General features: G+C 39.1%; 1 protein-coding gene across 1 annotated transcript; it reads left to right on the forward strand.

Moving 5' to 3' along the window:
- Positions 1-3,914: 3,914 nt before the first annotated feature.
- Positions 3,915-13,273, forward strand: TMEM33 (transmembrane protein 33). Its single transcript, XM_059817454.1, has 8 exons — positions 3,915-3,949; positions 4,027-4,091; positions 5,251-5,345; positions 5,781-5,968; positions 6,914-6,981; positions 7,766-7,899; positions 9,824-9,907; positions 11,318-13,273. Exons 2-8 carry the CDS (start codon positions 4,035-4,037, stop codon positions 11,445-11,447), a joined length of 756 nt encoding a protein of 251 aa, XP_059673437.1. The 5' UTR covers positions 3,915-3,949; positions 4,027-4,034; the 3' UTR covers positions 11,448-13,273.
- The last annotated feature ends 293 nt before the right edge of the window (positions 13,274-13,566 follow it).

A 13,566-nucleotide genomic window follows, 5' to 3' on the forward strand; every position in this document is an offset into this window, starting at 1 on the left:
CAGACCATCGAGCAAAAATCACAAAGCAATCTGGTAGAGAGAGACAGAAGACTTCTGTTTCTTTTTCTGAAAAATGTTACAGGCATTGACCCGATGTCCTTTATTGTTTCTTGAGATTTGGACAGCCAGCTTGAGATAACCACAAACAAGAACCAAATTGTTCATTACAACTTTGCATAAAAACTTATTTTAGCTTTGCGTTATACACTACTGATACAAATAATGGAGCTAGTTTGGCTATGAGGAACTGCAATCCTATCGACCTTGGAGGAATGTTCTCTCTTTTATTCGAAATAAATGAAAACTGTATACAGATGTTAGCAACAGTATCTTCTTTCAAATCAAGAAGAACAAAATAGATAAATCATTATCTGAACCTCAAGTGCTCCATGCTGCAAGGTGGTGAACACCACATAAACAATATTACATCAGCTTCTGTTAAAATGATTAAGAATTGAGGGCACTGGAGACCACAAAAGATTGCATGCTTCTGATGGTGATGCTATTACAAAGACAATAAAAAGTTCAAATTTAAAACAATCTGTAATGCAAAATACTGGTTTTATAAAATATTTTATTATGCCTGTCAAAAGTTATTTAATAATAATTGTTGTTTATAAAATATATCCACAGCATCTGTAACAAGGTTCTCAGTAATTAACTGGAAATACCAAAAAAGCCTCCCTCTTCTTTGGATATTCAAACAGGCTTCAAATTAGATATGGAGCGTTGCAAATTATTTCATCTGAAAACACATAGTGACTATGAAGGACAGTGGCAATGTGGACTCAAGAACTGTGGATTCTGTTTCCAGCCCAGCTATGCTACTGCTTGTGTCTCTACAAGTAAATTATCAGCCTTTTTGACACAAGGTCTTCATTGAACATCTAATTTATAATGATGTTGTGAGCATTAGTAAACTTGCAGTGTGTCTGGAGAGTTTCAGCCAGAGCTGAACAAATGCAAAGCATTGCCTATTTTCTTTCATCTATTTCTAAAATATGTGTATGATTTTATAGACATACTAAGGTGTTTTATTTTTTTTTCCTTGAAGACTTCAAAGTGGGTTAGTGGAAGTAGGTGTATACGTTTGGGCGCGAAAGGTCAAAATATATCTCTTTGCATCCGTAACTTTTTAAATTAAGAGAGAGCTGATTCCAGGTATCATTACTGCCAATAATTCTCTTATAAATTTACTGGAGGGCAACAAAGAGATGTGTTAGTTACAATTTCAGATATGTCTGTGCTGATCGTGTTGGTCTGCCACGGAGGAGAAATGGGACTATATTGCTAATGAGGTAGATAAGTCCTCAGCAATTACAATGATATTCTTCTAAATATCTGAACTATCAATCATCAATGAAAGCAAACTGGTGCTTTGATGGTCCGGAAGAATCCTTACAACGGTTGTAAACCAAATCATTAATAACGCAGGAATCAATTTCTGCCCCTCCTCTCTGCTCAGTCAGCAATACTATAGCAGAGGAGAATTGGGAAAGGGAGAAGCCAATAGCTGAAACTTGATTGCTTAAGATATAATTTAATGTCTTCTCTCAAGTTAAAGTGAACAGTAGCATGGTCCGAATCACCCCACAGGAGAGACTGTATCGAATGAGAAGCAACAACAGACGTAGAACAAAAATGAAGGGGAAAGTTGGGAAAATTAAAAATGATATAAACCAAAGGGGACTTCTTGGCTGTAAAGGGCCAAGTATGATATTCCTTATTAAATTTTCCAAAGTATGGCACTTTTAAGCCATTAACTTTTGGGACTAAACAATGGTTTAACTTTCTATTTAAATGAAATTAAGGCAAATCTGTGAAAGACAACTTTTACTAAAAGAAAATATAAAATTTAGTGTTATGACTGACAGCCAGCAAACCAGACTCTAGAAACGAATGTTTTGCATGTCCATTCAGTCCTTCCTAAATTACATGTGCTAAGAAATAAATAAGCACTTCTGATAAAGACATGGATTTGTCATCTTAGGTCTGCTTAAGAAATACATAATCTTGAAGACTGATCAGAAGGTTTTTTCCCTTGTGACATTTCAGTTTGGCAGCATTAAACGTCTGGTGGTCTTCAATGTGTATTTCAACATTTCAGCTGCATCTAAAGAAATCTCCTGGATATATTAATATTTCCTTTTGTAATGAAGAAAATAATCTGGTAATGGTAAAACTTAATTTACTGGGGCAATATTCAAAGCCTTAATTTTGGTTTAGCGTGTTTGTCAGTCTTTTTATTACACATCTGAGAACACTGAGCAGACACACTGAGAGTCCTAATTCTCTAGTGCTGTTTACCCATAGCATCTCCTCCACCTGTAGAAAAATGGTCCCAAAATAACAGGTAGTTCTTATGCCTACTTTGCAGCCACTTCAGTGAGAGATGAGCGGCTGGGAAAAGAAGTGGAAAACCTGGTTCTGCTTCTTCAATTTGAAAGTGTTAATTAGGCTCAAGCCTTAGTTTACTTGTAATTGTTGTGGTATTAGAAGCCTTATCAGCTGACTCTTCTTTTGCTCCTTCCCCGTCAAAGTACTTCATTACACGTTCTCCTGATGTCTTCCCGAGTCTCTTCCAATCCATTTTCAAGTTTAATCATCATAAGCCAGAAATGAGGCTGATTGTGGATGTTGGCTCCAACATCCTTGGTCACAAAAATACGTCTTGTTTGCTGCTAAACAGTAATTGAAAACATCTGGGAACGATTAGAAACTGGAGCAGATGGCTTGCTGTCCTGGAACCCATGCTGCCAGAAGGGGGAACCTGCTACACATCCTTGAGAGAAACCCAGGCGTACAAACCATGTGAGGCTACAGGGGATAAAAGTCAAGGGTGTCGGTCTTGAGGCCCGCACTTTGTTTTCTTTTACTTCAATATCACTTCAGCAGAATTATACTAGGTTTACAGACTTCCAGCTGAAAACAGAAACGTGTTTGCGTAGCTATCCAGCCCAGATCATTACAAAAAGAATCAATATTAAGACAAGGGTCAGATGAAGGGAGGATTGACCCTTCCCAAGATCTCGCAAATGGCATATGCTGCATGCTACAGAGTGAGCAGGAGGCTTCTGCTTTGTGCTGTCCAGCTTGGTCCTCCTATCGATGTTGCTGATGTACCCGTACTTGATTAAAGCTCTGTAGCTTTAAGGTGTAATGATTATTGACCAAAGATTTCATAAACTTATTTCAGAGCTGCTGCCCTTTGATTTAATACTACTTACAGTATGAATGTTTGGGCACATGCAGCTTTGAAAAGGCTTCTTTTTTTTTGCCTTTCTACATTATAGGGAACCAGTAACACTAAACCACAAGGACACAGCCTGAGGCGGCATGATTATTTAATTCACACATGGCATCACTGTTGTGTGACATCACCGTGCTCCCACAGCATCACGTAACTGGAGAGCACGCTGCCTGGGACCGTTACGATTCCCATCCACCTCGCTGACACACAGCACTAGGTCTGCGTCTGGCTACAACGCTCTGGAAAGCCTGTTTGGCCCTCAGTGAGCAAACATTCCCCAAACCGGCACCGAAGCGAGCGTTAGTATTGTTGCTGTTAGTGTCACAACACAGACGTTCCTCCATATAGACCCTGCAGAGCTCGGGCCCGCTGTGGACAGCGGGGCCCCAGGGGCCGGCGAGGCGCCGCACCGGAGGGGCTGCGGCGGAGGAAGGGGCCATCCTCCTTCCCGGTGGCCTCGCCCCAGCAGACGCATTCCCGGACTCGAGGGGGCGCCGCTCCCGGCGGAGCCGATGGCCGGAGCAGCCCCACGCCACCTCCCAGCAAGGCCTTGTGACGTCGGCAGGCGCGGTCGGAAGCGTCACGTCGCCGGGCCTACATTGCCCGGCAGGCCCCGCGGCCCGGGAGAAGTGACGTCTGGCCGTATCCGGGGAGCGCGCGGTGGCGGCGTGTGGTGCTTTCCCGTTTGTGGCTCTTGAGGTGGGTCGCGGGTGGCGGGGCCGGGAGGAGGAGCTCGGGAGGCCCCGGCCCCAGCTGAGGCGCTTCTCTCCCCGCAGGTGCGGCCATGGCGGACTCCACGCAGAACGGGCCCATGCAAGGCGGGGCCGGCGGCGGAGCCGTGGTAAGGAGCCTCCGGCCGTGGGGGAGGGAGGGAGGGAGCAGGCCGCAGCGCTGGCCCGGCTCTTGGCGGGGGCTTGAGGGTCCTGGGCTGGCCGCGGTGCTTCTCCAGCAGCGCGGGCGCCCCTTGTGCTGCTGGGAGGGTCCTGCTGGAGGCGCAGTATGGCGGACTGCTCGCCCGGGTGCGGGCGGGGGGAAGCAGCTCTTCCACTTTCTGATTGAAGACGTGCTGTTGCTGTGCCGCCGTTCTTGAAAACGCCGCAGTCGAAACGAATTCCGTGTGACTGTAGCTGTATGTCTGTGCTTATATTGTGCAAGTAAGTCAGTAGATAATGATATGAAGACGCTTGCAGGTTAGTTAGGCTAATTTCTGGTCATTTTCATAAAAAGGGTCTAGGAACATAGAGTAAGAGAACAGTCTTCAAAAGCTGGTTCAAACTCGGAAAAAAGTTTTGAGCTCTTTCAGGTGAAAGGAAGCTGATGTTTTGACTCTTTGGCACCTAATGGCCAAAAGCATGCTGTGTTTCATTGGAGCCTTTCTGGTACAGGGACTATATCAGGTGTGAAGAGAACTGTGACTAAGGAGAGCTCAGCAACAGGGGAGGTGCTAGATTACCATTAAAAACTTTTTTTTTTTTAGGCCAGGAATATGTAGGCCAGAACGATGCCACTTCCCTTATGCTGTAGCTATGCTAAATTTACCTGACCCCTTCCTTTTTCTTTCCCCTCTGTAAGAAGTGTGGAGTTCTAGCCCCAGGTGGGTGAAGTGTATTCTAAGAAGAACCTTGAAGCAATAGATGCAAAAGTCAATCAAGTCGAAAGACCTTGCATGATACATTTTTTAAGCTGGCTGTTTTGTGAGGTTGGTTTGTTTAGAAAAACTATCTCCACACAAGATCTTACTACTATATTTTGTTGTAATGTACAAAGGAGCCTTTTGATTCTGAGAGAGCCAAGCTATTTTTGATCTGGTTAGTGATGTCGTATGAGTCAAGGTTCATACAGAACAAAAAGACCCTCTTTGCTTCAAGCTATAACTTGATTCTATGCAAGGTTAGAGAAAGAATTGCAATTTCATATAGAAGGGGAGAATGTTCATTATATGCAAATATTAAGAAACCAACTTCTGTGGGGGTTGGGTTTTCTCTTTTCTTCTAATGTAGCAATTTCTGATGGCTAACAAGTTGGATACAGCAATGTGGATTTCCCGCTTGTTCACAGTTTACTGCTCAGCTTTATTTGTCCTGCCTCTTTTAGGGTATGTATTGTAATATTATAAAATAGCATTAAAAGTTTACAAAGTAACTACACTCCCTTTTCATAGAGTTGTTTTTCATGTAAGGGTAAATTTCTATTATTCAGCTTACTTGGATGCTTTTTGTCAGAACAGTTTACAGTTTTTTAGACTGATTTAAAACACTTCTAGCTGTGTTTGGAAAATGTGTTGAGCAACTGTAAAGTAGTGGCAAATGCATGTGTTTATTTGTAGTTATGGAGTAGTACACTGAGTTTTACCTTTGGCACCTGCAGTAAGTCAGTGTTACCAGTTTTTGAGTTGTGTTTTGGTAATAGTGCTTATGTATGATAGTAGAAATACTTCAGGTATTGTGCAATTGTGATGCAATTCTCAAGGGTGGAAGACTTCTGAGCAGGGCTTGGTTCATATGGTAACGTCTCCTCTGATGATTTGCAGGTTGCATGAAGCAGCAAGCTTTTATCAGCGTGCCTTGCTGGCAAATGCTCTTACTAGTGCCCTCCGACTACACCAAAGGCTACCGCACTTTCAGCTTAGCAGGGCATTTCTGGCCCAGGCTTTGCTGGAGGACAGCTGCCACTACCTGTTGTACTCTCTTATCTTTGTGAATTCCTACCCTGTTACAAGTATCCTTTACTTGTGTCACCCTGGTAATGTTTTTAAATATCTTAACTTCATTCTTTTCATCACCTGTGCCATGATTTGAAAAACTAGCTTAAACTAGAATATGTTTGCTATTCATAGAACATGTAAAATAGGAGAGGCTTATGTTGATTGATCCATATTCAGGTTAGTCACCTCTATAACTAGTGCATTGCAGTCTCTGACTACTTACATTTTCTTTTCCTGAGGCTAAGTTCAGTGGATTTTATGACCAGCCTCATGTGATACTTTGAGAAGTTGGTAACTTTCATTTATTACCAGTACAGAGTTTATATATGACTCCTCAATGTAAGTAGGACATATATCATGTAGAGAGACAATTATTCAGTAGTAGCTTTTTCAGAGAAGTTATTAAACAGATAAAGTCTGCAAAAAAGACTTACTCCTGTGGCTTGTCAAAGGTGACATGTAAGAACTGACTTTTCTTTGTGCCACTTTGTATGTGGACTTAATGTCCTAACCTTAAAATGCCTCTGGCAGAAGAATGTCTATGTTCTTACTCTCTAAAATCTGAATGGCTGGCAACTGCGTGTTCTTTGGTGAAGAAACACATTTTGTAGCATCTCTTAATAAAAAATATTATGACTACATGTATATGATAGATTTTAAGAAGTAACCTTACATGTGTCTTTCAGTAGAAATGCACTGGTGTGTAATGGTGTATGTTGTACTTTTGCATACACACACATTTTGAAGTTAATAAAAATGCATAGTGAAGAGAAGGTGTAAGAAGCAAAGGGAAGAACTGTAAATACAGTTGTTAGACATATACCTGTCTTAATCCAGTATAGGTCATTCCAGCCAACCTCTTGCAAAGAGCCATCAGGCTGTGACTTGTGTGTTAGCATAACATCATGGAGAAATGAAGCACTTCTGCAGCCTGTAATTTTCCTTATTGCTTGCTTCAGTGAGTATTTTTCCAGTTCTGCTGTTCTCTTTGCTTCATGCTGCCACATATACAAAGAAGGTTCTTGATGTAAGTATGATATGATGTATGATACAATTACTACTGCTGGTATTCTTGGGGTTTATAAACAGGTTTGAGTTGCAGCTATGGTTTCCTTTAGCTACACTAGAGGAGTTAGAGTGAAAATGTAGTATGGAATCTCAGCACAGAGAAGCTGATAAGTCTTTCTTTTTGGGTTGTTTTTTGTTTGTTTTTCCCCTTCTGTTATGACTCAGTGATATGTTGGAGTTGACACTAATTATTTTTCTTCAAATGCTGTCCTTTGAAGGAAGCAAATGCTGTGTAACAGTTAAGTTGAAACTTAAGACATGTCTTTTCAAGCTAAACCATAGCCTATGAAATGTAATGTTCTGTTTCAGTAGTAAAATAACAAACTGCAGGGTGAGGCTAGGAAGCAAAATACTTGTGAGGTGGACCTGCTCCTCAATGAACTGCCTTGTGCAGCTTAATGTAACTCCAACCTTTGGTGTTCCTAACTAGGCTATCTTGCTACCATAAGTACTTCCTCCTAGTGGACAGAATAAGGCTTGTGGCCATCTTTATGCAGTTGAACCTAAAATGGGTGGGTGAGGTAACTGCAACACCTCATGTTTTTAATTGAACTCTATGTAATTATGGAGTTCCAAGCTTCTGGTAGCTTTCTTTGGGATACTAATACCAATACTTTTAAAGGACCTAGTCTTAAATGCTGAAATGAGTTGTAAATGATAGTTGTTAGCATTTTGATTTCTTTGTGCTAGAGAAGGTAGATGTAACTTGTATGTTTTCTGGTAATCTTTTTTCTTCTTTAAAGGCACGAAGTTCAAATAGTCTGCCCTTTCTGAGAAATCTTTTAGAGAAACTGAATGCTAATCAACAGAATATTCTGAAATTTATTGCTTGCAATGAAATTTTCCTGATGCCAGCTACAGTTTTTATGCTTTTCAGGTAAGAATTACCGTAAATATTTTCAGAATCAGAAGCTTTCCACATGAGATGACTTTTTGCAGCTGAGTTCTCTGTGGGTCATGGATCTCCATTTGTATGATTCTGGCTGACCAAGGCTTGACGTTGCAATCAAATAAAATTAACTCTTAAACTTCTCAAGTTGGTGCATCATGAAATCAAAAAGCATTCATTCTGATATAACTGAGCACCAAAAAACCCTTCCCTTTCATAGCATGGGTGACACTGTTGGATCAAATCAAAGCTTTTTCAGGCCTGTAATCTTGTGTTCTCCTACATCGTTCAGTAAGTTTTTCTGGTTGCTGTAATAGTATATTAAGATCTTCAGCTTCACCAAAAGTGAACTCTTATTTTTGACTATTAGATTCAAGAAATTTAAGTGGCATGAAATTTCATCGTGCTAAAAGTATGTAAGCGGGAGTAGGTTATGTCCTCTCCTGTGTTATTTCTGGTCAGTGACCCTTGTCCCTTTTTTTATGATTCCATTTGGTTTTGCCTGCTGTGCAGCCTGTTTATTTTAGGGATCTTGAGCATACGCATGTCGGAATCTTACTGAAGTCATATAGGCATAACAACCTGCCAGTCACTGAAGTTTGGGTCATTGCCTTTTAATATTTGGAAGGGGAATAACGCCCTTTGTTCTATACAAGTCGTAGTACAGTGAGAGCATTTGTCCTGAGTGGTCTTGCAGGCAGCAGAAGAGAGGCTTTATTTTCTTGGGAGTTGATAGAATGCATAATTTGTCTTTATCTTTTGATATGTCAGCTGAACACTTCAATGCTTCAGCCCTGAAGGATCCCATTTCATTTAAGGCTGCTTACCAACTCACAGATACACTCTGTATCCAGTATCTGAAACATTCAAGTGCTTTAAACTTCTCCTTAGGAGAACTTCTTTTTTTTTTTTCTCTCTCTGGAGAATTTATTATGTGGAGTGTTGCTACTTGATAAGTCATCTAGTAGATACTGAAGCTTGTAAAAGGTCATATACCAATTTTTAAAATAATATAATGGTTAAATGCTATTGTGAGAATTTGTTCTTTAAAGTGTTTTAGCATATTAAATTGCTTGTAAATACTGTACAGGTGCAAGATTTGCTCTTTTCCCCCTCCTGTAGCTCACTTTGCTTTTCACTTTATATTTTTTCTTCTGGGTAAAGATACTGCTCATACTTGAAGGAGCTCTAGTTACTGGAACTGTCATGTTCATCTTCAAACAGAGCTTTTTAATATTGTTCTATAAAGAAGCTTCAGTCTTCAAAATTAAACTAATGATTTTTCTGTGCTTTGCTATGTATGGTTTGTATGCTACCCTTTCATGCTTTCAGCACCATCGTGTGAAAACAGCAGCTTTGTAAAGTATCAAACCCTACTTTCAGTGTAACTGAAATAGCTGGTTATCAGCTTGGCATTAATATCTCCATGCATCTATAATAGTCTCCAGTGTGTCCTGAGAAGTTTTGCAAAAGATACTAGAAATATGGTCCAGATACTCAAAGTGCTACAATTAGAGCTGAAAATGCTCTCTGTAACTGGACTAGTTATGTCAGCCAATGTCTGTGCTTGACCAGCAAGCTTTTTCTTAATACTGAACAGGCATCCACTATCACTTCTGTGATTCTTTGCCCACTACCAGAAATGAGGCATATAAAAAAATTTTCGTAAGTACAAAATCAATACAAGAACAGCACTTCTTTAACTGCTTCATTGAACAGTTTTATTCTAGAATGTAAGTTTCTGCTTTCCTAAGTATATGGTTATGTACTACTTCTTGTTAGATCTAGATCATCTGAACCAATGTGATGCCAATCTAGCTTTTTTTGAGCATAAGTAGTTTGCATGCTTTTATTAGGAAAAGTCCTGGGTTTTTTTGTCACTACTAAGCTCTACTTCTCTATTCTTTTTCAGTGGGCAAGGGAGCCTGCTTCAGCCGTTCATTTACTATAGGTTTCTTACATTACGCTACTCCTCTCGGCGAAATCCGTACTGTCGGTAAGCACTAAATTGATTTTGGAAGTTAATGTTTAACTGCATTGTGTTTAGGCATTCAGAAATTTTTCATTCTAAAATGAATGTATAACTCAAATTACCATTTAAAGATTTAGTATTATAAAATATGGAATACACCTGGATGCTGAAAAAGAACAGCTGGTTTAAGGTTACATTGTTTCACGTAACTGAACTTTTCAGAAATGTACCACTGTCCTTTAGTGGGAGCTTTCAGAACATGCTTGTGTAACTAAAACTACACTTTGGGAGAAGAAAGTCTGGTAAATGGTTGCAGAACAATTAAAAGAAAGATATCCTTATTTTTAGTTTCCAGGCCTATCTGAGGCTAAATCTATACATGAACAGGCACTTACGAACTTGTGTAATGTTGACAGAAAAAAATCTGTCGATGATCTTAAACATGTTCATTACCTCCTTTAGTTAAATTCATAAGTCAGGTTAATTATAATTGAAATAGAGCCTTATTGATTTTGTTTGAAAGTTGATCAAGCCAATACTATTGCTTTAAACTTTTGAAACCATAAATATTTCTGTGAGGATTTGCTCAGGTCAGCGCTTTCTCAGAACTTTTCTTATGACAAGTGTTGCACAGTGTAAGATTTTGTGAACATACTTTCCAGTCTGATCACTACCCAATTTGAAAATGGTTTGCTAAAGTACCAAGGAAGTGGCTTTGGCTGCCATGGTATGCAAAGACAGGTCTAAGAATCATAAACTTAATTGCTTCCTATTCCCTACTATTTTGTAAGAAATCAGTTGTTCCATCTTAGTACGTGTATTTTTTTAACAAAAAAAAACCTGTGAAGGTGCTTTACTACTTTAGTATCTAAAAATAATTTAAGTTGTGCAATACTAAAACTAACTTTCAATAGAATTAGTTTATCCAAGATTTTCTGCTGGTGTTTAAGTAGTTTTAAGGGAAACTGGTATTGTGGGTTTTATTTCTCATGTCTGTCTTTTAATAGTTACTTCTAGAGTGCAGGGTTCTTGCATTCTGGCAAGAAGCAGTGCAAACACACAGTTATGCTACTACTGACTATTACCAACTCCTTACGCTAGTTCTAATAAAACATTCCTCTCTCTTTTTTTAATAGTGTCTTTTTTATAGTGTTCTTTTTTTTCTGCTTGGAGGTGGAATTTTTCTGCTGTCTTTATATCTGTCATCAGCTGGAAGTTGCTGAACTAAAGTTAATTAAAATTTTAATGTTTAAAGGACAAGAATTCTGAAGCTCTTGCAAGATGCTTCAACACTGACTTGATCTAAAGAACTTGCTAACTAGAGTGTGTGGGGGGTGTTGAGAAAAGAAGTGAATAAAAAAAGATAGATTTAGATGATACTTCTGTAAAATGCTGCAGGATTTTAATACTCTCTTTAAATCTGTTTTTTTTCAGGACTCTCTTCACTGAGCTGAGGATTGTTGTTGAACACTTAATAATGAAGCCCTCGTGCCCTGTTTTTGTAAGAAGACTATGCCTCAGCAGCATTTCCTTTATAAGCAGATTGGCACCAACTGTTGCATAGCCAAATTTCAGGCACTTGGGTTTTGTGAACATTATAAGCAGCTGGCACTTCTGCTGATGATTATAAATTCCTGGTTTTACACTGATCTCACTCCAGGCTGTATAAAAATGTGTATATGCTTTTCTTGGAGATAATATGAAATTTAGCATATCAAAAGCAAGTCATGGAAACGTAAAATTACTGTGCTGTATTGCTAATTTGTCAAAAAAAGTAGCTGCGTCCTATCCAAAACATGCCCAGTCATACAGAATTGTTTTTTTAGGGATCAAGGATTGTTTGAGGTTGATTAAAGCTTTAAGAAGTCTGTGCTCGGTACGTTTATGTTAGTTGGAACTACAGCTACTGTAGGATGTCTCCAGTGGATAGCAGTTGGTACACATACCTATGCAGTACACTTTAGACAGTATTCTTCTGCTTACTAAATGTATCTGTAGAACCATTTTGTCTAAATTACTACACTCAGTGTAAGAATATGACCCACTCTGAATTTAACAAAAGGGATTAAAATCTATCAAGCTGGCATAGGTAGCACCTTTTCTGAAGGAAAGGTTATTTTTATTAATATTACTTAAAAAGAACTCTTCCAAGTTTCTACCTTGTGACATAGTCTTACGTTGTTGGAAGAAATCTCAAGACTCTGATCACGGAAAACTCTGCAGTTACCTTGTCATAAGATGATGTTTTACCAAGCCAAATTGCTGACCTGGAGACTTTTCAGACAAAGATGCAATGCTTAAACTTCTAACCATCTCTTAAGTGAACTAATCAATGTAAATGAAGTAACTTTTGCAGAATCACTGCAGATTTGTTCTTGTGTCCACACAAATGTGAGACTGCGGTAATTCAAGCATGTCAGCTTTTTAGAAAATTAATCTGTAGCTAGCTCTATATAAATTGTTCTTCCAGTTTCTGAGCCTCTCATTGTGATGGGAAATTTGCATAAAGGATTGCACCTGTTTAGGCAGCTTCTGAAACAAATGTGTGTAGGATTCTTTGGCGTAAATCCATCTGATGACTGATCTGAAGCCAGTGTCATGACTACAGAAGTGAATATTAAATTGAGTGCTGATGATGTATTCACCCTGCAGCTGAAAGGTAGGTCATGGAAAAACAATATTGTCTGTCTGAACACAACTTCTTTCCATAAATTCAAGGCAAAAATATTTGCCTAATCTTCTGTAGCTAATGTTAATATTCTAATTGCATAAAATTAAAGGGGTTTCATTGGCCTTTTGTAAACTTCTGTAGCACTGTACTTCACTGTTCTTCCTTGGTCAGAGAAATCTTATGTGAAACACTTTTGAAAACAGTCTTGGAGCGAAGTATTTTCCTGTAACTATTGTTATCTTGTGATGTGGATATCATTCAGACTTTCCACTTGTATTAGTTTGTTAGATCAGAGCCATGTATTTATACTTACTCCACTTTTTGCTCAACCTCTTGATACTGATGAACCAATTGATAATTGAATACAATACTCTTTGACTACTTGTCTTGCTCTCTGAACGTGATTAGCTATTTATAGAACACTTGCAAGCTGCAGAAGCAACTACATGCAGTAATGCTCTACAGCTGCTAAAGATTTGCAACGAGATTCACTATGTATATCCTGTAATTTAAGGATTTTATGAAAACTAAAATTTCTACTGCAATAAAAGGAGTGTTAAATGTAATTTGCTAGGCTCTTCAAGCGTATTTTCTCTCTAACAGAGCATACTGATGCTTGAACCTGGAAGTTGAGCAGAATGCTGTCCTGTGTGTATGTGTGCATGTTCTTATATTCCCACTGCTGCCTCTGAATTGGGACATAATGTCATGTGCATTTCTAAGTTATTTTATAGGGAATTTTTGCCTTCTAAAGTGCAAAAATTTATGACCCTTTCCTTCAAAATTTAACCCAAGAATAAGCACTGCAACAATTATATCTAATCAGAGCAGAAATCTAGACCTACTTCTCACCATTTGAATTCTTCAGTGCTGTTCTAGACCCTCTTTCGTGTTACGTGGTATATTTTTAGAGTGGTGACATCAGACTCTCTTCAGCTCTTTGCACCACTGTCATTTAAAAAATTGATTCGGTCATGGAAGTTGGCCCACCATACTGGGAGTGGAAGGCAAA

The sequence above is a fragment of the Gavia stellata genome, chromosome 5 (genome assembly GCF_030936135.1).
Source record: "Gavia stellata isolate bGavSte3 chromosome 5, bGavSte3.hap2, whole genome shotgun sequence".
NCBI lineage: Eukaryota > Metazoa > Chordata > Aves > Gaviiformes > Gaviidae > Gavia > Gavia stellata.